This window comes from Triticum aestivum, chromosome 7D (genome assembly GCF_018294505.1).
Source record: "Triticum aestivum cultivar Chinese Spring chromosome 7D, IWGSC CS RefSeq v2.1, whole genome shotgun sequence".
Classification (NCBI taxonomy): domain Eukaryota; kingdom Viridiplantae; phylum Streptophyta; class Magnoliopsida; order Poales; family Poaceae; genus Triticum; species Triticum aestivum.
In genome coordinates, this window is record NC_057814.1 from 118,866,149 (window position 1) to 118,891,293 (window position 25,145).

General features: G+C 44.4%; 2 protein-coding genes across 12 annotated transcripts; one reads left to right on the forward strand and one right to left on the reverse strand.

Annotated features, from left to right (window-relative positions):
• Positions 1-11,688: 11,688 nt before the first annotated feature.
• Positions 11,689-14,601, reverse strand: LOC123169462 (uncharacterized). 11 transcript variants are annotated; one of them, XR_006484819.1, is made up of 4 exons: positions 14,191-14,601; positions 13,848-14,096; positions 12,257-12,408; positions 11,689-11,882 (listed from the first exon to the last, which is right to left on the reverse strand). XR_006484819.1 is itself a non-coding variant. In XM_044587343.1 (3 exons), exons 1-3 carry the CDS (start codon positions 14,570-14,572, stop codon positions 12,320-12,322), a joined length of 720 nt encoding a protein of 239 aa, XP_044443278.1. In that variant the 5' UTR covers positions 14,573-14,601; the 3' UTR covers positions 11,689-12,319. The 11 variants fall into 11 exon arrangements, 3 of the variants coding, with proteins under 3 accessions (XP_044443278.1, XP_044443280.1, XP_044443277.1); XR_006484820.1 differs by having other exon boundaries at positions 11,689-11,901; XR_006484822.1 differs by adding an exon at positions 13,570-13,707 and having other exon boundaries at positions 11,689-12,408.
• Positions 14,602-20,783: 6,182 nt separating this feature from the next.
• On the forward strand, positions 20,784-24,332 carry LOC123167157 (cysteine-rich receptor-like protein kinase 8). Its single transcript, XM_044584996.1, has 7 exons — positions 20,784-21,856; positions 21,948-22,061; positions 22,133-22,230; positions 22,569-22,770; positions 22,861-23,098; positions 23,448-23,595; positions 23,668-24,332. Exons 1-7 carry the CDS (start codon positions 20,980-20,982, stop codon positions 23,962-23,964), a joined length of 1,974 nt encoding a protein of 657 aa, XP_044440931.1. The 5' UTR covers positions 20,784-20,979; the 3' UTR covers positions 23,965-24,332.
• Positions 24,333-25,145: the final 813 nt, after the last annotated feature.

The window sequence follows — 25,145 nt, forward strand, 5'->3', positions numbered from 1 at the left end:
GGCGTCCGCCTTCTCCTCCGCCGCGGCTAGCCGTCCGACGAAGGTGCCGCCCCTCACCTGCTCGTGCTCCGCCGTCGCTGGAAAGGGAGGAAGGCGCCGCCCCTCACGTGCTCGTGCTCCGCCGTCGCTGCCGTCGCTGGAAAGGGAGGAGTTTTGAACGGCGAAGAAAGCCGCGAGATGGGATTGGGAGGCAGGAGATGAAATTGGGTTTTTACGTAATTATTAGTACCACCTTGTTTATATTACGATTTTGTCCATACAAATTATAAAAGCGTATTATGATATGAGAAGAAAGCGTATTGTGACGGTGAACCCGACAAAGTCGATCCGTGCTTTATTTATTTATTATTATTATTATTATTATATATATAGGGATATATATATATATATATATATATATAGGAAACATGCCCGTGCGTTGCAACGGGAGAAAACCTAAGCAACGGATGGGAAACTCATCACTCTCTCCTTAGCCCAATAAGCACCCACATCAAATACTCCAGCATGAAGAAGAATTGTGCTTTCAGTGAAAGCATCTTTGCAAAGTGGCTATTTAGTATATGAATTGTTTAGTTCATGGTTTTTCTTGTAATCATAGCATCACATCCTAGCCATCTCTGCAAAGCCGCTACGAAATGTATAAATTTTTCAGTTCACGGCTTTCCTAGTAATCAATATCACATGACATTCTAACCATGTGTTTTTTCCATCTTGATAACACTAATTCATAGAAGAAGGCATATCATTGGGTGGTATCTTATATGATATTTGTACTCCCTCCAATCCATATTAATTGTCGCTAACTTAATACAACTTTAAGTATTTTTTCTATTCGAAGGACCCTGCATCTCCTGTACATTTTAAGTTTTTAACAAATACCTACATGCCGTGCCATGACAAAATAAAGTCGTAGAATGGTATGCATACAATTTAGAAATTATAGAACGTGCATTCGATTCCAGTGAAATCACTAACTACTGTAAATTACAAATTAATAAAGTAATTCTTAGATGACCAAGGATACAAAAGGAAAATACCAGTAAATATCACATATGGCAGAGCGAAAAACAATTACCAGCAGTACCATTCACCTGAGAAGAGAAATAATAATTGATATAAACATATGGAAAATCCAACCATCATGCATAGCTCAGATTAGTTGTTTACATTTATACCGCGGTCAAAATTCATTTTGGTCACAAAAAACCTCATCCGAGATTGTGTCGCAACAGATTGGTTGAAGTCGACCATTGACTTTCGGATTTAGGACCAGTCTTTCTGTTGCTGGAAGTCAGCCACAAGACTCGGCATCAATTTATGCTAACAATGTATACATAACTACTGCTATCTAGTGTAGTTTATACCGAAAAAGCTATGAAAGCTACAGGGCACAAGGAAGGGTGGACAAAATGAGAGGTTTGGAGAAGAGCATAAAATTTTAACAACTTGCAAGCACCGCGAGTTGATCCTAGTTTGCAAGTATAGTGGAAAGATACATACGATTGCATTGGCATTAAAACTAATGTTCTACCTGCCAAGTAAACTGGTTGTGGATCAACATGTGTAGCAAGTGGAAGATCTCAGACTTGCAGTACACAATTTCTGTGTTTACTAATAGGTATCCATCTGTAGTCCAGGGTCATATTTGAACTCCTTATAACCCGCTCATTTGCCTGACAATAAAACAGGAAACATGAATCAGCTATTATGCATTAACTGCATTTTTACAGCCAGCTACTCTCATATCTAATTGTGATTTAACCACACAAACATTGCACAATTTCATAATAGACCATGCTTAGATTCAATATGCACAGAAGAAATATGACAAATGAGCAGAATGTATGACTATGCCTACAAGATTGCAATATAGTTTAGCTATTCTCAAGACTATCACACATTCAAGCATTCGGATATGTAGAAGCCAAAAAGCAATGCTAGCAGACAAAGAAAAACCAATAAAGTCAATGTGATGCTTCATATTGCACAGTGCATGCACATGCCATGAAAGACAAGCACTTTGCCTATGTATATCTGCATACAAAACTCATGTAACTTGATGCTAACAATTTATTGGGTAGCAAATAATTATAAGGTGAAGTAAAAGGATGATTGTCAAGAATCTGAGCATCCAAGAAGGAATCTAGCCATTCCATTCATGAATCCTCCAATACTGTTCCATGTACATAAAGCAGGGGTCAAGCTAAGTACAGAGGAAAATCAAATAACAAACCTGTTTAAGTAGTTGATGCCGGATCCATATTTTTCTGTTCACAAGTATGACAACACCGTATGAGAGGTAAGATCAGCGCTAAAACACACCATCATCAAGTATGACCACCGTAAGAGAGGTTAAGATCAGCGCTAAAACACACCATCATCAACACTATAAACCAGATCGCTCGTCACATCTCGAATCCTACTTCAGGACAGTAAATCTGAAAGCTAAGCCCATACATTATATAGCTCACCATGGATTTTTTTGCGGGGTAAAAGGATTGTATTGCTTAAGTATTTGTCACATTACAATCCCGAAGGGTAAGGCCTAAAATTTCATCAGGACCCGATCCTAACCAAACTACTGTGCGATCTTCTTGGCGCCCAAAGCGAGCTAGCAGGTGGCTTGCTGGTTCTGTTCACGAGTGATTTTGTTGATGGAAAAATGTCTTCCCTGTCTCATGAGATACTTCACCTGCTCAACGAGATGTCCCAGCTGTGAGCAGTCACGGGAGGAGCTATTTATCACTGTTCAGCTGAGTCAGTTTCCACCATAACATCCACATGGCTCCAATCTAGTGCAAGCGACATGCCCTCCAAGCAGGCACATAGTTCGGGCTCAAGGGCTGACCAGCAGCGTTGCAATGATCTGCAGGAAGAGAACACAATCTGTCCTTGTGCATCTCGAAGGATCATGACAACACCCACATCACCTGTACTCCCCATGAATGAGCTATCAAAATTCAATTTCATCATGCCCTCAGGTGGTTTCTCCCACGACTTGGCTATAGCAGTACACTTTGCTGGGGTGGCAGAAGGAGCAGGCCATCTAGCACACCGTTGCCCCTAATAATATGTTCTGTTGTCTGCGTTCGAATCTGCCTTAAACTCGCCAGGTAGCTGCAGGGGAAGTGCCGGGAGCCTCGAACATAGGGGAAAGGCTTCTCACGTCAGCGTATAGATAACTTGAGTATAGGAATTGGTGCCATGCATCGTTCTGTTCTTTGCTTTTCTCACGTCGGCGTCAAACTGGTGTTCCTCTCGTCGAATATCTCATTGACCCTGCCGCACGCCACCCGCAGCTGCTCCCACCCATCCAATTCCTCCCTGAAGCACTTCTGAGTCCGGCGGTCCGGCCATCACCGCTGCCACCGCAGGAGCATCGTCCGCGTGCTCGTATGGCGACACGGCCTCCATCCGGCCGCCCACTACCGACAGCTTCTTTGCTTCTGTCGCCCCCTGTTGCTGCTTCGAGCGAGGCAGGCCACAAGGCCCCGCCGTCCAGCAGCAGCGCGGGTGAGGGTGGCATGCACCAGTGCCACGAAGCGAGGAAGAGAGGGGATTGGTGGCGGGGGCGGACCTGCGGCTGCGTCGACCCGCGTGCGTGCTCTCCTCGCGAGGTGTCCTTCGGTGTGCTAGGGTTGCGTCTTCGGCAGCGACGCAAGCGAAATATAGTTGACGGGATTCCCTTGCTCTGCTCCAATTTGTAAAGGAATCTTCTCTGAGTTGTAGAGGAATTGAGATTAGAATTTCTTTTCTTTAGGGAAAAAAGAGTTAATTGCAGGGAACTACCACACTTCGGCACGTCGTAACGAATCAGTACCATTAGTCATTTTTTTGCCATGCAGTACCAACTCTAAGCCTAAGTGTTGCAAAACAGTCTGACAGCCGTATAAGCGCGTATTGACGGTGTATCTGACCGCTGGGACCCGTGTGTCAGGGCTGACGTGGCATGCTCTTTTACAAAAACAACCCTTACTTTTTATTTAATGACGCATATATCCTCTGTTTATTAAAAAAGGTGTTGCCACAAAAAATCTTTTCTCAAAAATAAAAGCACGTGCGGGTGCCGTAGGCCCAGCGCGCGGCGACGGCGGGGCCGAGCGCGGCGGGGTGGCGCGCGAGCCAGGCGCCGAGCAGCTCGCCGCCGGGGAGCACGGCGGAGGGCGCGGCCGGGTGCGTGCCCATCCAGAGCTCCGCGTAGGGGCGGGCCTCGTCGATTTCGGCGGCTGAGAGGCGCGCGACGAGGGAGGCGGCGCCGCGCCGGCCCCACGCGTACTGCTGCACACCGCCGCGCAGCCGCAGCTCCGGCGAGGAGTCCTCGGGCGGCGTCTCGTCGTTCGGCGGGGAGGCCTCGGGCGGCGCCGGCGGGGAGGGGGAGGGCGCGGTGGAGGGAGCGCCCATTCTCTGTCGTGCGGGGCGGAGCAGGGTGGGAGCAGGGAGAGGGGCCCGGAGCTCCGGCGAGCCAGCGACGGGGCTCCGTCGAGGGGAGGCCGGCGAGGTCGAGGCGACGGGGCTCCGGCGAGCCAGCGACGAGGCTCCGGCGAGGTCGCGGCTTTGAGCGATTAAATTTATAACAAAGGGGTTTTCTGCAAAAAAATATGCCAAGTTGGCTGTTGACATGCGGGCCCCGCTGGTCAGATACATCGTCAATACGTGTTTATACGTGGCTTAGTCTGTTTTGCAACACTTAGGCTTAGAGTTGGCACTGCATGGCAAAAAAAGTGACTAATTGTACTGATTCGTCACAACGTGCCGAAGTGTGGTAGTGCCTTGCAATTAACTCGGGAAAAAAGGAAGAAGTGAGAGAAACAGAAACAGGGGGCAGCGTGCAGCAACGTGACTTAGGCGAGTCCATTAGCCCAAAAAGCCCAATGAACAAAACGTGTGACTGATAGAGATAGAGATTATCAAAAGTTGTACGTGTATGGGCTGGACTAAAGCAGGCCCAAGTCTGCCATCGTGCTACCACGGAGGCAAAAACGAATTGTTCCGTTAGTACCACATCGGTTAATTCCAAAACATAAACGTAAACAGCGTAATATGACTAGGCGGAAGCGTATTGTGACGGTGAACCCGACAAAGTCAATCCGTACTTTATTATTATAGCAAAAAGGCCCGTGCGTTGCAACGAAAAAAAGACCTAGCACCATAAGTAAGCATATCTCAAGGCCCCTTAGTAGACTTGCACGCACTAAATATGCAATACTCGACAGGGGGCTAACGCCCACAGTTCCTACTAACACTGACAGTATGTATCATGTCCTACAACTCTTGAATCGCCAAGGTCCTTAAGCTAGGACAAAAGTATATAGCAACATGAAAATTAAAAAGAGATCAACATGCTAAAGCATAGGTCCTCCTGCAGAATGGAAATGTAAATCTGGAAAAAGAAGACATTATACTGAAAGATGAGCAACATCAGATCAATTGTCTAAATTGTGATCAAACACTGTAGAGATATATGATATGACAACAACACTGAGAATGTGATTGTTGTGAAACTTCAACGTGATTGTGCAGTACCTACTAAAGAACACCTTTGTGACATGGAAGTAACTACCATATATATGTGGCCATCCTTTTTCTATGTGAGCAAATCCAAATCAACCAAAGATATCTGAAACCACTCAATGTCTCGGTAGGCATATTTGTCATCGACATATTTATGGTATCTTGATGCTTCACTCTTGATTCTCTTGAATCCATCAGAATGGTCTTCTTGGCGCGGACTTTCTCCTTCATCTACTAAAAACCTGATGTCACCAAAAAGACGAATCAGCTTGTACAAAAAACATTACATCACTGACAAATTTCTAAGATCAATATATACTCCTCGTTGTGAAGAGTTAGAGCATATCCAAACTGAGAACAGTTAGAATATATCTAGCTAATCCTAACTGAGAAGAGTTAGAACATATCCAAACTTCCTAGCGAGACGTATGTATTTCTAGGAAGCTTAGGCCGGGTTACAATTATGTATGTAATGCCTTAGGAAAATCAAATAAAACAACAGTAAGGGAGCTAGCTACCTCACCCTTTGGTTCAAAGTTGCACAGTCTTGATGCCCGGGAGGAACATGCTGCCCAGAAACAAAAGTTTTTGTTTTCGTAGAAAAAAACTTGTTTGTAAGCATGACTGAAAGTACTACCTTGGGTGCGGTATGGGTTGTCCTCATCCTGGTCTTCCAACGTGCTCAGCTTTGGCGGCAGCTGGCGACGTGGTTGCGAGGCTTGGGCGCCATGGCGAGGACGTCGTCCAGGATGCCACATGAGCCTGTCAAGCTCGAGGATAGGGGGCTTCGGCAGTGGCAAAAGGATGCGTGTGTGGATGCTCCCTTAGCAGGCGTCGTTGTCGACCTGCTAGTCAACATTCTTCTCTTGCTCTGGTTCTGCTATTATGCGGGCATGTGGTGCTTAGTTTTAATTTCCCTGTCGTTCTTGGACCATGACTGATCAATCACCACCATACATTTATATGATCTATTACTCCGTACTTGTTACTCTTGTTTCTTTGCATTGTTTGCTGCGAAAATTATAACTTTGAGGTGCAGATTCACAAGAATGACAGGACAATATTCAAAATATTTTTTTTGAGCTTTGTTCATACGAAAAGTAACATTGTAGGTTGGATTGCTAGCTCAAGGTGCATGAGAGATCTAAAAAAACGAAAATCTCCAAGGATCTTTTATCCACGTGCACACACAAATGGGCACACAACCATCCTTTTAGTCTGTTGGAAAATGAAGATACTAATATGCTGGAATTCTAACCTTCAGAAAACTCCCAATCGTCATTCTGTACGCACCTATACAGGGGCATTCTATGTACTTCTCCCAATCATCAATCTGCCGAGAAACTAATTATGGGCTGCATAAGCTACCGGATTCACAGAAATATGATGCACGTGTTGTTGGAGTTGCAACCAAAACAATCATTCATGCTCATCTTCTCTGAAGTTTGAGGCAGTGGTTCTGTGAAGTCTTGCTAGCTGGTATAAAATGCGAACTTATTATATTACCACTGCCAACCACTAATGCGAATTCTTGACCTTGTTTCCCTCAAAAACAATATTTCTCCACATGAAGTTATTTATAAAAAAAGGGACAACTTTCATGGTTCTAAAGTTAAAACTACAAAAATAATATATAGCTCAAACTCATGCACACCTTCAGCTAAATAACTACAGAGACTCTGAGTGCAACCATCCATGCAGCATTGGTCATCCAAACAGCTCAATTATAAACACACCTGGGTCTGGCACTCTTGCTCAATGGATCTACCAGCCTCAGCTTCCCCCGCTGTTGCTATCTTCCATATTTTAATCTCCTCTCCAGTAGCTGTGTTATGTCCATTATCAGACCCTCGACCTGAAGAATGCATCAAACACAGTTATGTGATGCCTCGTTGGCTCCGAAGTAGTATACTTTTTTCCGAGAAAACAGAGAAGTAGTATACTTGAAACATCATAACACACATGAGAACATTACAATTTCGTACATTATAGACAACTAATGGCTTGACTAAACTAACCAAGAACATGTTATGTTTGGTGTTTTGACAGCAAGCCATACTGCCATACACAGAGTAAGAAGCACATGTTATGGTTGGTGTTATGTTGGCTACTCTTCCAACTCAGTAGCGTCCCTGCCCGTATGGATCACCTAACCTTCTTCATAGGTGTCACTACCAGAAAAAACCTACACACACCATGGCCGCCGCCATGTCTACGGAGTCATGCATGCTATGGATCTCAGGCTCGACCTCACCTATCTCCTCCTCAACCGTGTAGTTGCAGAGGCGGCCGGCCAGGCGGCATGCTACTGCCAACGCCCCACTGGTGATCAGCATCAGGGCGACCTTGGCGTAAATGAAACGGTCTTTCCCCTGTTCTTTCAGCGGGAGGTATACTTTCCCAAAACTGAACATATGGACTTCTCATGACAAAATATTTGAACCCACCCAAGGATTTGAACTTATTTGTAGCGTGTATATATATTTTATTGTTTGTTAAGTAGCTGGGGGGATGATCTCCCTTTAATCTGAATACGAAAAGTACAAAAGTTCTTTATCACTCTATCCAAAATTTCACCACTACTATATTGTTCCTGTAGTTTCGGTCTATTCCGAAAAATTGTAGCATCATTATTACCAACGTTCAGTAGCTCATTGCCTCTATATAAATTGGCCTTCTAGATTGTGATTCCACTCTTTTATAAATATTTGTAGGCCTTGAAAAGCATATTAACAAATAGGTGGCTAACACAAACTTGCAAGTAGAGCATGCTGTATGAGAGAGAGAGAGAGTAGGAGGAGAGAGAGAGAGAGAGAGAGAGAGTAGGAGGAGAGAGAGGTGGGGCTGCACTGTGCGTTACACATGAATATTCTTGTGGACATTGTATCAAACAGATGTCCTACAATTTGATGCAAAAACAAATCTCTAATGGCTGGCCAGAACAACGAAGCAAAGGAGCAGCCAGAGCTCTCACTAGCAGGCCACATGGAGGAGGAGCTGCGCTGGTCAATGGGACGGAGCTGGGAGGAGACGTGTCCCAGTCCCAACGTGGTCGGGGGCGGCGCGACTCACGGGGAGTGGAGTAGGGAGGAGTCGCCGGGGCGCGTGGCCGGGAGGAGGCTAGTGGCGCGTGGCCGGGAGCGCCGCACATCGCCGGCGGCACAGCAGCGATGAGGCGCGGGGTGGGGCGATTGGCTGGGAGCGGCTAGTGGGCTGGGATCGGGGCAGGAAGACGATGGCGTAGGTGGGGCCGTGGGGGTGGATGTGTCGGGATTTAGGTTGGCCTTTTCTTATTTTTATTATTAACGCTTTAGTACCACCTCGTTTATATTATGATTTTGTCCATACAAATTGTAAAAGCTTATTATGACATGAGAAGAAAGCGTACTGTGACGGTGAACCTGACAAAGTCAATCCGTGCTTTATTATTAGGGAGAGATTAGGGAAAAACTAGCAAAAAAGGGCCCATGCGTTGCAACGGGAGAAAAGAATACCACATACTCTTAATTTACAAAAAAAAATGATATATAATCTGAGTATTTGTAGCTATGGCCCAAACAAAGATGGTCTTTGCCTACAAAAGCGCAAGTTCAAGATTCCAAATGTCTTCTATTTAAACACGACTTGTATGTAGATTTAATAAGAAACGGGCAAGTGATCTTCAATTCGTCTCCAATCCTGATTTTGCTGAGATGTTCATCCACAATCTGGATCAGTAATGATACGAAAGAAAGACGGATAATGCACTATTGATTAAGATTGCACCCTAGATAGTGTTTTTTTAAATGGTTAACAGGTAAAATAACATCATATTCAGATTTTATATATTTTTCTAATCAAATTCTATATAGAACATGTTGAATTTGGAGTTATGGTTTAGAAGATATGTGTATTTTAAAAAACAATTGATATGTACTGCGGGTTTAATGTTAGAAACATCAGGGGGTTTTCTATAAAATAGCATGACGGACTAAGAATATCTATTTATTTTATTAGTAGGTATAGATATAGATATATATTATATAGTACAAATGCCCGTGCGTTGCACCCGGCGAAAAATTAAATATAACCTGTTCTACATGTCATTATGCAACACTTTTTTAATCTAATTTTTCGCAAACGTCAAAAATAAGGTTACGCTGAGTATTTCTTTTTGGATAATGAAATTTGGACGTATCCTAACAATGCTTGTCCTGACCTATTTCAGCTCCGCACTTTCATTTCATCCGATGATAGAGTAGTTGTGTATGGAATAGTCTTTCAAGCCATTTTTATTTTTTGTTGTCCAGAAAAACAAGAATTACTATTGTTTTTGTTTGAGAAGGTGTTTTTTATTTTAGTTTTGTCTATTCGATCCAAAACATCAACTTTGCTACGGGACAAAAATATATTATTTTCATATCCTTAGCTCAAAGCACTCATATGTGCATGGATCATATAGTCAAGTGATATTATCAAGATTTGTCATAGCTAAAAAGTTCATTAAGCTTAATCCACTTTTTGTTAAAGCATCATACATGCAGCCATGCTTCGCTATGAAGCCGACATTCCTGAAAAAGGATGACACTGTAGGCCAAGTAATTTTTTTCTAATTTTTATTTGCGAATGCAGGCCAAGTAATTTAGCTGATGTTCCATTGAAAGGTTAAAACATGCGTGAATCACAAGGTTCCAGGATAATAAAAACATACACATACCCTTTTTAAAGTGTTGTATTAGAAGAAAAGCAGGTAGATGGATCTCACTGCCTAAAAGTCATTTTTCTGCAGCCAGGCCGGCCCAACTCTCCTCTTTCTCTTTTTTTCCACAGCAGCCTCCAGGCCCAACAGCCTGCCCACCTCCACTGAGCAGCCCGAGCAAAAATCCTCCCCTAACCCTAACCGGTTGAGCAACTCCAATCGACCCCTCGTCTCGTCTCTCCCTTCCCACGCTCGATCCCCTCTCACCGCCGCCTCTCACACGTGCACACACAGCGCCACCAGAGAGGCCCTGGATCCCCTGGACGCCTCCCCGTCCCCTGCTCTCTCCGTCCGGCTGGTTGAATGAACAATATTTTGACAATAGATTGAATTCTCAGAGAGGAACATATAAACTGCTATTCTAACTAAAATTGGCCACACATCTGACAAAATTTGGGCATATATTGACAACATTTTGATAGAGAGGAACATATAGCTGCAACTCCGGCACACATCTGACTAAATATGGGCACATTTTGACAGCACTTCTCTGAATTCTCAGAACTGAGACAACATATAATTGAAAATGCTTTAAAGATAACATTGTTTAATGGAAGATAAAAGAAAACACATTTAACTGAATTTTGTTTGACTGAACAACATATATGTATGACTGGATCTGCATGAAACACAACACATATCAACTGACAATTCATGAAACACATCATATATCAACAGAAGTACATATTCTACGTTGGTGCAGCCACTTCATCTGGCCGTTGTATCGGGGCACCCATCCGCACCACAAACCGCCACCCGCGGTTGCATCTGAAGCCGATTCCTTCCTTCGCCATCCCCGGGGCACCCGGCAACCTCGCCTGCCGGCGATGATCACACCACCGCCTCCATAGTGTAGCGGCTCCGCTCCAAGCACGCACACAAAAACTCCACGAACAGTGGGGCGGAGGGCGCATGAGACAGCTCTTTAGAAACGCCAGGGGGGCGAACGAAAAAGACAATCCAGTCGCACGATCCACACCAGTTGCCCTCGAATCTTTTGTTTTTTCCTCTGCTGGCGTGGCGGTCCTGGTGTATACAATTTGTACACGGAGACGTATCCAAGGACCTATTGCCCAAGTTTGTGTATGCAATTTGTACACGGAGACGTATCCAAGGACCTATTGCCCAAGTTTGAGGATCGTATTGCCGTTCTATTTTCAACTTCCAGGACTGTATTGACGCCATTCGCGAGTTCTAGGATGGTTGTGGACATTGCCACCAACTTGCAAGACCATAAGTGATTGTGTTTTAACGCACGCATAAAATATTACGATGATTGCATTGGTTGGGTTTCTAGAGAAATAACATTGCACTAATTAAATTCTGGTACAACAGTATGTGGTTATGCTTGGAAATTCTATGGGTAACATTTTGGAATGACCATATTGATCAATTCAAGAAACCAGTCTATAAACACTAAAGCCGAAGTCATTCAGATGTAAATCAAGCTATAAGCTTGCAAAGAGAAGCATGACCATTCTACAATGTTTATAGATTATTATCATCCTTAAAAAAGTCTAATGAAAAAATGAGATAAAATAGAGAAAGAGGTCAGCACTGAGTAATGAAATGAAGGACAAATCTGTCCAACTGACAACCTCTCCCTCATGTAGTCAGTGGCCTTGAAGGGGATCTGCATATCATAGGATCAACTGGGGATTTGTTAAAACAGAGCTATGTGTATCCAAATAAAGAGAGTGCTGGAATAAGTAGGTTACATTTTGGTTTAACCTAATAGGCTTGCATAAACACTGCATATAATTTCAAATGAATATTTTTTTGTAGGATCAAGGAGAACATAGTTGGTTAATCTTCAGAGTAAGTTTCAGCTACAGTAATTTGAAGGACCATTAAAAACTAATTGTTGTGGTAAGTAACTAAAGAGTTGCAACTGTAGTTAAATTCATCAGATAATAATGGCATTCATGATAGCATAATTTTCAGCTGTAATTAAATTCAGCTCGTGCCTCCCGCCGTCATAGTTGGTAATTGGTAATTAAATTTTACCTGCCTACCATGCCCACAGCTCGTGCCTCGCGCCGTCTTCATCTTTTTCACGGCACTACTCCTCTACAATTGGGTTCTCCCAGCCGGCCAAATGTCAGTCTGCTGTTGTAGCTCGTACAGCCGCGCAGCTGCCCCTCCGCCTCTGGCACCATCTGTAAGACCGGCGTCATTGCCACACCAGCCATTAACGCATACCATATGGAGACGTCCGCTCGACGATGGAGAACACGGAGGTTATGTAGAGATTCATACAGTCGGAGGTTTAAATGGTAGATAACTGATACTTCGTGACCTTTCCAAAACCTACTAACTAAAGTTGTGTCGTCAAGAAAATGTTGTGTTAGAAAATCAATATCAGTCACCCGTGAGATAATTTGATTGCATGGGAGACAGAGCATCATTTTTGTAGACGGAAGGAGGAAATACCAAATCCAGTCTTTACTAAAATTGGGCATGCACTTTCAGTATTAAAAAACTAAAGCAGAATATGAAAGCTAGCGAATCTCAGTTCCTAACACAAACAACCATCGGTAAAATATGTAAAAAAACACAGAAGTAATACGACATAACCAACAGTGCGCAAAGAGATATACTACAGATATGATGTTCGTCAGTCAAGTAGGAATAGTACTTGCCTGAATATAAGAGGATTCTCATTGTAAGGCACCTATAATTTACTTTGTTATCATCACAGCATGGAAAATCTGACGTGCAAAGAACATTATACTTGCATAATCTAATCACCGTAAGTAGAACAATATTCTTCCGCGATCTCAACATAAATTCAATTGCAACAGAATCAGAACCGACGCATCACAGGATAGATCAAACAATTCCATGGTAAAGTTATTTGGAGCGAGTGTTTTTTCAGTGGAATAAGTGTTTCATTTGGAGTGGAATTTTGAGATGCCTGCACGTTGTACTATTTTCTGATGTATTATATCATATTCTTAGAAGCTAAATGCAGTTTGAATATAAGACAAACACCATGAAGCTACCTATCATTATGCTTTGCTTTCTCTACCTGCAGCTTTGTTTTCACCTCAGATCCGTAAGGAGGAGTGTAGACAGAGAATTGTACAGACGGAAAAGATTTTCAGACACACTTAGCTTATCACCAGACAATCCATCGAAGTATTAGCACAGAATGTGGAACTACAAATTACCATCTCCACTCCACCAGTAGTTCAAAATCTCTCGGGACTTTTAACCTGACACAACATATGCTAATATACCTATACATGTATCAGCTGTAATTTTAGCTAGCTATAGGAGCAGAGGTAGTTAGGAAGCAAAGCTTGTTATTGTTGTACCTGGAACTAAGGCCAGATGAGAACCACCGCAGCAGCTGTTCCAATTTTGTTTTCTCTGTTCAGAGAACAACACTATCTGAAGGAATTGCTGACAGTTCTAGCGCTTCGTTCAACAGACCAACAACACAACATGGGTGTCTACAATCACAAGAAGGCAACAATATCTAAACTGACGTACTTCGCAACAATATCTTTACCTCTGAACTCCATATTAGAAGGTACACAGAGAAACAGGGGACAGAAAAATAACTCAAAACAGGGGTCAAGGGGATACATACCTCTGCTGTAGCCAATGCAGGCGAGATTGGACAGCTCGACGGCTGTTCTTCTACCTTCGGCGAACTCGGCGCTTCTTCTACCTCCGGCGAACTCGGCGCTTCTTCCTGCGGCGAACTCGGTGTCGACATTGGATGCTTCGTCCAAAATTGACCTGATGGAGATTCGAGCCGAGGACCCTCCCTTCTTATAGAAGCCAACAACAATCCTGGTCAGCAGCTCCATTGATTTGCGTTGGACAAGGACACGGACTGCAATCCATCCAAATCGATTTGTGTTGGACAAGGAGACTGCAATTCCATCCAAATCATACACGGGAGCAGATGCATAGGTTGAGAAGGTTACGTCGGGGGAGGCGGGAGAGGACTGGCTGTGGCGGACAGGTCACAGCGGAGCGTGCTCGCCGCCGGCGCTGGCCGACGGCGTACCCAACCTGAGCTGTGCCCCCTTCGCAGCGCCAACGAGGTCCGGCGCCCTTCTCGCGCGCAAGCACGGAAGTCGCCTTCTTCGCCAAATTCCTGAGCACGGCACCGCACAGGGACAGGTGCCGGCACCGGAGTAGCAGAACACAGGCGACCCACGGCGACGGCGCAGGGGGGCTGCAGTAGCTGGTCCAGCGTGGCCACAAGCTCATCACCAAAACTCTTCTTCTTCGCCCGCCGCGCCGCGCCTGAACATCTTCTCGGCCATCTTCTCCTGCTCCGTCGCGCCGCCCCTTCTGCTCCATCGCGCCGCCTCTTCTGCCACAGCTCCGCCCTCCGCAAAGCGTTTGGATAAAACGTACTTTTTTTAACGAAACGTAGAGACGTAGCGGTCAGAATAGAGAGACGGGCCAAGGCCCAACTGGATCGCAGCCCAGCTAAACGAGAACGTACCGGTCAATCGAGTTGCAGAGACAAAATTTAGTACCACCTCGAATATGTTTTAAAATTCAAACTGAAAGCGTAAAATCACGGGAAAAAGCGCATTGTGACGGTGAACCCACGGAGTCGATCCGTGCTTTATTATTAGGGAGATTATTAGGGAGAGATAAAGCACGGGTTGAGTCGGCCGGGAGAAACAAATTATCACCCCTAGCGCCCCCATCCCCGTTGCCTCTTCTTTTCTTTGTCATCATTGTGGCTCACGATATCCACTACACACCAAACGTTCCACCTAAACTTGGAACCAATAAAGAATTGCATTGCCTGCATGGACAGATAAGCGAACGGTCGCGTTTGAGATCCCGGTCAAATCTACATAATCTAATGCTTGCGCCTTGTGTTTGTGTGATCTGGATTTTACATCGTAGTAGTTTAGTACCAGTCCGTGAAGGACACAAACAACCACCAAACTCAACTTTAGTTGAAAATGATCAACACCTTTTTTTGCGGATAACACGATCAGCACCAAAAACAGTGGAGGTTGCGAGTTTGATTCGCAAAAAAAACTACTTTTGCCTCATCTCCTAAACGGGGTGGTGGGTTTGATTTGTTGGGCCGGGTCGCACGGACAAGTTGGGAGGGCACTGTTTTTTTATTGATGAAATGTTGCGCTGGTGAACGGGGTAGGGGCCAAGTGGCCCAGGATAAACGATTGGGAATAGCCTAGCTCAGTATGAAGAAAGGCCATGGACATATGAAATGAGAGGACCAATAATATTATACCTCCATTTTTATAAAAAATAGTATATATGCCCGTGAGTTAAAATGGTAGAAACAATTGACATAAATTTAGTGAGGACTGTATGCGCAAACATAATGTTCAATGTGTTATAAATTTGGTGCAAGCTTAGTAAGGATTATAAGTGCAAGGAAAAAATGTCAGGTTGTCTGTTGCAACTAGGGCTACAAGAAAAGCTCGAGACTCGTGAGCCGCTTGAGATCGACTCGTTTTTTGACTCGACTCGAGATTGACTTGAAAAGAAACAAGCTGAGTTTGAACATTTTATGTAGCTCGACCGAAAAACGAGTCGATCTTGAGCCAATGTTGGCTCACTCGATTTTAGCTCGATGGCTCGACAGAATATCATTATGTTAAATGATCATGCCATATATTAAATGGAAATAAGATAATTATTACCATATATGTTGTCCATAATTTGTCTCCATTTTATTTACCAACGAACATGAAAACTTAATTAAGTGCATAGAAGATTTAGGCCTAATTATGGCACGTGGTCGACTATGTGTTCAATATCCTATATTTTTGGCAAAGGTTCCCAGTATATTCATCTTAAATTTTTTGTTTTTCATCCATGGATTTATAATTTTTACCATCTCATTTAGCTCGAAACTAGCTCGAGATCGACTCGAAATCGTTACAAGCTGAGCACAAGTCATGTTCTACAGCTCAAACATGAGCTTCACTCAGTTTGAGCTCGCTCGAATTTTCATATGAGTTGAGCTGAGCCAACTCCTACTCGCTCAAGCTCGACTCGTTTGCAGCCCTAGTTGCAACGAAAGAAAAAAAATGGATTGAATTAGTGAGGATCATATAGGAAAAGAATGGCACTTCATCTTTATTCATAAGATAAGATATGAATGAGGGCCCAAGTCCTTCAAAAAATCAGTAATTACCGTATATTTACTTCCCCTCTCTTTCCTTTCTCCTTCCTTCTTTATTTCTCATGCAATTCGTGTCTATTTTATTTCTTTTTCTTTCCTTATATCATCCATGTGACGAATCTCATTTGTCGACCTATTAATTACTCCTGCGATTAGTATGGCGTCCACAATAATTACCGTCCATTGCATTCCTTTCTCTTTCCTTTCCCCTTCCTTCTTTATTTCTCATGCAATGTCTATATGCCCGTGAGTTACAACGGTAGAAACAGTTGACATAAATTTAGTGAGGACTGTATGCGCAAAATAATGTTCAATGTGTTATAAACTTGGTGCAAGCTTAGTAAAGATTATAAGTGCAAGGAAAAAATGTCAGGTTGTCTGTTGCAACAAAACAAACTTCCACCACTGTCTTTCCTTTCTCCTCTCCTAACTTCTTTATTTCTCATGCAATTAGTGTCTATTTTATTTCTTTTCTTTCCGACGAATCCCATTTGTCGGCTTATTAATTAAGCATACAATGTCTATTTCCTTTCTTTCCGGCTTCACATAATTGAAGTTTATTTCCTTCCTCTCTTTCCTTTCTCCTCCCTTTTTTATTGTCTCATATGCAATGTCTATTTCCTTCCTCTCTCTCCTATTGCTCTGCCCCTCATTTGTTCCGTTAAGGACAAATATTATTCATGCCATATTTTTTGCTTAATTTCCGAAGCAGCTCCTTGATGCTTGACAACCTAAGAACGTATATAAACTGGTAAAATTTTATGTAAAATAGCAAGGTGGGACTATTTACGAAAAACAGCCTCCAGCCTGCTCCCCTTGTCCGTCCAATGGGCCGCAGTAGTCGGCCCGGCCCAGCTCGCCCGTGCTCATTGCCTCAGCCCATCTACGCCTCATCTTATATTCTTAAAAGGCCAGACGACTATATTAGCGCACTTGTGAGCCTAGCCGGATTGGTCTGCTATGTTGTCATAAACACGGTAGACCAGCGATCAAATCCCAGCGCCCACCACTTTTTTCCCTTTTTTTAATTTTAAAATTTAATTCAAACACAAATTCAAACTGAAAGCGTAAAATCACGGGAAGAAGCGTATTGTGACGGTGAACCCATGGAGTCAATCCGTGTTTTATTATTACTAGCAAAAAAGGCCCGTGCGTTGCAACGGGTACAAAATAATAAATGATTAGAAACCTAAACAATAATTATCACTGAAACAAAACCTTGCAAGTAGAAAAACAATATTCAACAAAACCTTGCAAGTAGAAAAACAATATTCCGCAAAACCTTGCAAGTAGAAAAACAATATTCAAAGTACTCAACATATTTAAAATGATATCCATTCTCAAATAGAAAATATATTCTGTATTAAATCTATAATTTACCGCACGCATCTTCAGGCTCTTTTCTCCTCTGTACTCCCTATTATTGGTTCTCTAGTACGGCAAAGCATCTGTTCTTGGTTCTCCAGTACAGCGAAGCTCCTGCCGCTGATGATGTGTTGCTCCTAAGCTCATTCAGATGGTTTGTCGACCCTTCTCGCCGATGAAGGTGCATGTCATACGTACATGAAAGGAAAAACATAGTTATTAGCGGGTATAAGGGGAATTGTTGAGATCAACCAAATAGTCTACAAACAAATGCACAACTCGGTCATAACCGGGTTTAGGCGAAATGGTTGCTAGTATATGCATGTCAATGGCGATAAATCAACCTGATGAAAACAAAACATTCTCAAGTACGGAGAATCCGTAAATACGATGGGCATGTATCCATGTTGTCTCAAAGTGCAGAAAGTTTGTTCTCCTTATTCTTATATGTGCCATTTTTCCATCATTAATCTTCCTTTGTTGTGCAAAGATGCTTCATTAAACATTTTTATACCAATGGACTCAAGTAATCTTGATAACACTTGCTGCAATACCTACAGTTATGAAATCATACTTGAGGTCAGAGGACTATATCTTCCTGTGATTTGTTGCAAGATGAAGACATAAGTAAAAAAATACGGAGTACATGGTATTGAAGGATATCATCTTTACATCTATGTGCTTAGACTAAAATTAGCCTTCTAGAATTATGTTAGCCTCTATACTATGCTAGTATGCCTCCAAGCGAAATCCATACATGGCTAGTCGCCACAAGATACTTGTATAAGCAAGAGTTCGATCATCACTACTCAGAATAACATGCTCAGTTGTATTGCGTGCAGAAATTTTTCTAACATGTGTAGTTGTCAATCACTATGACACATTAATGATCTCTTGGAAAAAGATGCAGGCATATCACACATCAGGTCACTGCAATGTGCCCAGGCTTCTTGGCTTTTCTTCTTTTCCTCACAAGCTCTAGATAATCACTTCAGTAAACCAATTAAGGAGTTAACCTCTAGATAGTTAAACATAACTTTGTGATCTTCAACTCACTGGTTACTTTGTAAGGTGATAACATAATATACATATGACTATCAGATCAATACTTTGCTACAACAACATAATTGACATAGCAATCCTCATTGCTGCATTCTTCCTCACACACCACTTCCATGAGAAAGACATGCCACGGTTCTGTTTGGTAGATACCACCGTACTGGTTTATTTTTCGGAATCCACTAAATAGAACACAAATTGAACAAACAATAATATTTCACATTTAATCCGTCCTTAAGTAAGACAGGAGTACTTTTGATTTACTTCTAAACCAGAAGGCAACAGGCAATCAAGGATGTCCGCCTTCTTCAACCACCATACGATCCCATGTTTTCAATCTCTCCAAAATATTCTGAGAACGAACACTGAAAGAAGAGTTCCTTCAGCAAAAAGGAGAACATGGTGATACAAAGAGTATGGTTGGGAAATTGCACCGGTGAGGAGCACCAAGGCACGAACCTAACCCGTGCGTTGCAACAGGAGAAAGGAATAATTGATTGATCCTTTTTTCATACATTAATTCAAAAACCGGAGATAGCACTGAGATGGTTGGCGATGGAGATGGTGGTCATTTATCTAATTATCGGATTCCAAAACACTCAAACAAGGTGGGGCTCTAGCCCAACGTTCATGATTCAGAAAAAAAAACACCATGATCCATTTTTTGCAATCTAATTAAAAAGTTAAACCTCCCACTTTCAGATTGTTTGTATACAAACGTAGTGCACGTACTTGTAAAATTGATCGATGCAAGTTAGCTACAAATCTTCCTCCAAATATCTTTATTGTAAGTATGTAACAGATAACACATCATTCCTAGAGCCTTTGCAACGGATCTAAGTTCAACCAAAGAATCATTGATGGAACATCCTACGCTGACAGTCGGACACTATGCCAGCCGCGTTTCAGATGCCTGTATTTCTTTGCTTATGAAATATATGTTTATGTATACATTTGGAACATACATCTAATCTATCACCGAATTATTTAGATTGATTATTCTACTGTCTCCATGCCATTAGTAGTTTAGTACTTGTCCCAGGCATTATTTATTGGAACATATGACATGCATGTGAAACATAAACTTGAAGCAAGAAAGGAGATGGGCTGGAGATTAAGGTGAGGAATATCTGCTATATTGTTCTACAACTTGAAATTGCTGCTAATCCCCAATGAAGGGTGAGCCAAAAAAATGTAAAGAAGATGAGAAATATCACCTGCTAGTCGCCAACTCCTTTCTCTCGATGTGCCTTGGCTGGCAGACACGGCATGCGAAATTTCCACAATGAGTAGGAACCATGTTGAACAGGCTCAACTGCAGCCTTGTATTTGCTCTATGACCTGGAGCGTCCCATCGACCATGTTTGACTGCGGCAGAACACTCGCCCCTTGCTTCGCTTATTCGCTCCTCCTTGGCATCCATTGATTTGCCGCGTGCTCGGGCGAGACGGCAGGCGCTAGGCGGCGGCTAGGTCAATGGATCCAGCGCCGATTTGTTCTTGACCTGTAGTTGATTAGTTGGGACAGGAGAGCATCCCCGATCCAAGCCTGCAACAGCACGCCTCGGGAGAGCCAAGGCTCGATCCAGAGGAACCAGGCCGCAACGAGGCCCGCCGCCTCACCGCGCGCCACCTCAGGCAGACGGCGGCAAGACGGTACGCTTCTTTGGTGGGGAGCCGATGCAGGATCTCGGAGACGATGCCGTCTTCCAGGTGCGGCACGGCTTGCATCGTGGCGGTGCTGGAGATCGAGCCCGAAGTGATGGCGTCCGCCATATGCATGTGGAGTCGGAATCAACTTGTAATTGGGTCGGGCGTTAAGTGCGTCTGCGTGTATATGTAGTATATACAGATAAAATAGTACCACCTCGGATGTAGAAAATAATATAGGCGAAAAAACTGAAAGCGTATATTAGGGAAAAGATTAGAGAAAGATTAGGAAAAGATATTCGTATATGTTTCGGATCATGTAAAAGGTCACACTCCCGCGGATCAGATCTGTTCAACGGCCGCGAGAAGCGAAAAGACGCGGAGCGGACGGAGAGGGGAGACTTTGACTATGACGGAGAAAAGGCACAACGCTTCAGGATGGCGGCAGGTCCCAGACTCCCGATTCCATCCAGCAGCTTTGGTTTAGCGCAAAGCCGCAAACCAATAGGGAGACCATGGTCGTGGCCTCCTCCTCCTCCTCCCATGTCCTTGCAGCTGCGGCCACTCTCTTCACCCTGAGAGCGGTGGCGGCATCCGGCGGCAACGGCAGCGCCACCCTTGCCTTGTGCGTCCACGTCGACGGCGTGCACTCGAGCCCGGACTCCCCGTTTTACGGCGGCTTCGGCTACAGTCTGTCACAGGTTGTGGAGGCAGCTAGCGCGTCCGACAGATTGTCCAGTGTGACGCGCTACGATCAAAGAAGGGTCACCACCACCACCGGCCCGGACCGCGCGGACGAGTATGCGCTCGCGCAGTGCCGGCCCGACGTGCCGGCCGACGAGTGCTTGCGCTGCCTCAATGCCTGCCTTGGCACACTTGACACCCGCTGCGACTCCGCCGCGGTGCGCTATGACAGCTGCCTCCTCCGCTCCAGTCCACACAACTTCAGCAGCTTCGATGTCAATGAGTACACGGTGGCCGTGTTCGACGGCAACGCGCCTAGCCTCCCGAAGAAGGTGCCTACCGGCTTGCTCGGCAAGGTGGCAGCCAACGCCACCGCGAACAGATCCAGGACCGCTGCAGGGATAGCGGACTACCCAGATGCAGCGGCAACCGGCGGCCGTGGCCCTGCGAGTGTCTACGGGCTGGCCCAGTGCATCACCCAGATGACGGCGCAGGACTGCGGCAGCTGTCTCCGCGGCGCGCTGTCACGCCTCTCCGACGAGTTCAACTCCAGTGCCGGGATGCAGGTCCTTCGCCCCAGCTGCATGCTGCGGTACGCGGGCTCTCCCTTCTTCAACGCGTCCCTCCTGCCCGTGACCCATGTCGCCGTCCCAGAGGGCGACGGCGCCGCGGCTCCGGAAGGAAGCAATTCCCTTCCGCAGAGCAAAGGTTTCGTACCCGTCGGGCTCTCCTCTTGCCAATTTTGGCAACGGATTTCCCTCTCCTCTGCGTTTCACATTGGTTTCCTTTCCGATAACAGATCGAGTCAAGGTGATCGCACTTTCTTGTTTTGCGGGCGGGGCTGCTATACTCGCACTAATCCTAGTAGCATTGTGGAGCAAACGGAGAGGCCGGAAATCAAAGAGTGCCACGGGTATTCCCCATTCCTCTTTCTCTTACGAGTACTGTTTCGCAGCTTAACTCAGGTTTCACACATTTGTTCAGGGGGTGGTAACTACAGCTACCAAACTCTGGTGAATGCCACTGCTAACTTCTCCGAGGAAAATCGGTTAGGATCTGGTGGATGCGGCGTAGTATACAAGGTACACCGAACAATTACTGAGCACTAATCTCTAGAGCTTGACTGTCATGGTTTGCAGCTTAGGTATTGTGAATCTACAATGCAGTCCTCTGTTAGTACCAACATACTGCAGCACATTTCTTTCTGGCAGTATAATTGCCCATGGAATTGTTCTAGTAAAAACTCAAAACTGGGTTTGATTGTTCCAGTTATTTTCATGTGGCCAGCCAAGCACACCAGCAGGGGAAGTCTAAAAATGCTTGATACAACACATTTAACATGTCAACACTTATTTAGAGAGAGAGAGTACAAATTTCTCAACATACTGAGGCTAGATACTGTTTATGAATTAACCAACAGGGAATACTGGAGAACAAGAAAGAAATAGCCATAAAAAAACTTGCGAGAAAAAATCTGAAAGAGCTGGAAAGGGAGGTTTCTCTGGTTGCGGAGCTTCAGCACGAGAACCTTGTCAAGTTCTTGGGCCATTGTTTTCAGGACGATAAGATGTTTCTTGTCTATGAGTACCTTAGCAGTAAAAGCTTAAGCAACTATTTCAAAGGTAATTGTGCAATCACTCAGTCGTTATTATGAATTTCTCCTATTTATTTTGACCCATATCTAGATATCTGTGTCGTCATGGATTTGACAGGTTCAGGCGACTATCAAAAACTGGATTGGGCAAAATGGCTCAACATCATCAAAGGGGTTGCACGTGGCCTTACTTATCTTCATCTTGATTCTGGGAAGGATATTGTTCATAGGGATCTCAAGCCATCTAACGTCCTCCTTGATTCCAACTTCGGTGCGAAAATCGCCGATTTCGATCTTGCAAGAGGGTACAACAGGGAGAGGAGTCATGAAAGCACTCGTAACACGGCCGGTACTTAGTAAGTCCGTTCTCTCTTTTCTGACTACATATACATATTATGTGACTTGTTCCATATTTCCAAAGAAGACTTGTGTTAGCTTTGTAGCCTGCTTGTCGTCTTCACGCCGTATACTACTTCCTCCGTCCCGAAGTATTCCAAGTTTAGTACAACTTTGTACTAAAGTTAGTACAAAGTTGAGACACTTATTCACCCGTAAAAAAAAGTTGAGATGCTTATTTTGGGATGAGGGAGTGCATAATTAATGATTTCAGTTCAATTGATCAGTTCCAGTAGATTACCAAAGTCAACATATTTGTTTATATACAGTAGAAACTCTGATTGATCGCGTTCCTCTGTTTCCTACAAGTGGATACATAGCTCCAGAGTGCTATGCGGAAGGGAAATTCTCCACCAAATCGGACGTGTATAGCTTCGGGGTGATGGTGCTGGAGATCATAGTTGGGCAGAGCATCAATAGGTTCGAGAACGACAACTGCACCGGTCTCGTGGAACATGTAAGGGATCCGCATCTCAGTCATTTCTTGTGGTTTTTATCTGAACCGGGCAACCATCTCCCTGAGCTGCAGGTGTGGCAGCATTGGAGCGACCTTAGAGTTGGAGACGTGCTGGACAGGGACCATCTTGGCCTTGGGAACCATGAGCAGATGCAGCAAGCATCACGGTGCGTGCAGGTCGCGCTCCTCTGCGTTCAGAACGACCGGTCCAGGAGGCCGGCCATGGACGAGGTCACCTACTTCCTTAGCAATGAGATGCTTGTGCCGGATCCTTCTGCTCCCGGGTACATCACGGCGCCGGCCGGCAGCGGGCCGCCTGTGTGTTCGGTGAACGACGTGACGATCAGCATGACGGAGCCCCGATCCTGACCGGAATGTTTCGTCTCGGGATCTCTCTTGCACATCAGTGGTGCATCTAGGCGTATATCTCCAACTACTATAAACAACTATTCAGGCCTCCGGCAGAAAGCACGGTTTCCCTGAATGAGTCTATTATTGAAGATACCCCTCAGCTTAGGTCAGAGGAAAGTGAGATCCTAACTGCACCTTTTACTGAGAAGGAGGTTCTAGATGCAATATCACAAATGAAACTGAACAAAGCATCGGGACCAGATGGGTTCCCGGCGGAGTTCTATAAGAAATGTTGGCATGTTATTAAGGACGACCTTATGCCTATGTTTCATGATTTTTTTAATGGACATCTAGAATTATTTCATCTTAACTTTGATATGATTACTTTATTGCCAAAAAAGAAGGAGTGTTTCGTATCGAGCAGTTTAGGCCGATATGTCTTCTGAACGTGGCAAATTTGACAATATTGACCTGAGGATGAAATCATTTCACAAAATGAACTGCTTCTAAAAAAATCACTCAGCTGACCATTTTAAGTGGCGCCTGACACAGAGGCGCCACACCCTACGGTGCAGCGCCTAGCACACAGGCGTTGCACTTCTGTCCAGCGTGGCAACCCCGGGGTCCGCACCGAGCAGTGCAGCGCCTCAGAGCTAGGCGCTACACAAGTAATGTGCAGCACCTAGCACGTAGGCACTGCACATTGACTTAAGCCACATCGGGGTTGCCCTCTTCATCCAAACAGCAGTTATCCCCATCGAGCAGCGGCGGCGGCGGCCCTCTCCTCTCCCCCTCTACATCCCCTCTCCAGAATGAAGCAGATCTGAAGTTTTTGGCCATGAGTTTCTTCCCTAATCCCTCATACAAGGTAAACTCCTCCAATCCCTTTCTTTTCCTCCGTAAATTCATTCACATTTGTCTCATTTAGCCAAGTTTTGGTGGAACCCTTGATTTGCTTGGATTTGATTTTTATATGAGAAATTGAAATAGCGTGGTGTGATTTAGGATTTGTAGTCATTGTGGAACCTAGATTGTTCAAGTTTTGGTGCTACCCTTGTGTAGATTTGTAATATTGATATAAATTTGTGTGATTATGATTAGTAGATGATTTGTAATCATGGTTGGACCCTAGTATTTATGATGGGTATTTGTGATGATTGTTGACGTCCTTTCATTGTATATCTTAGATTAGTATTCAA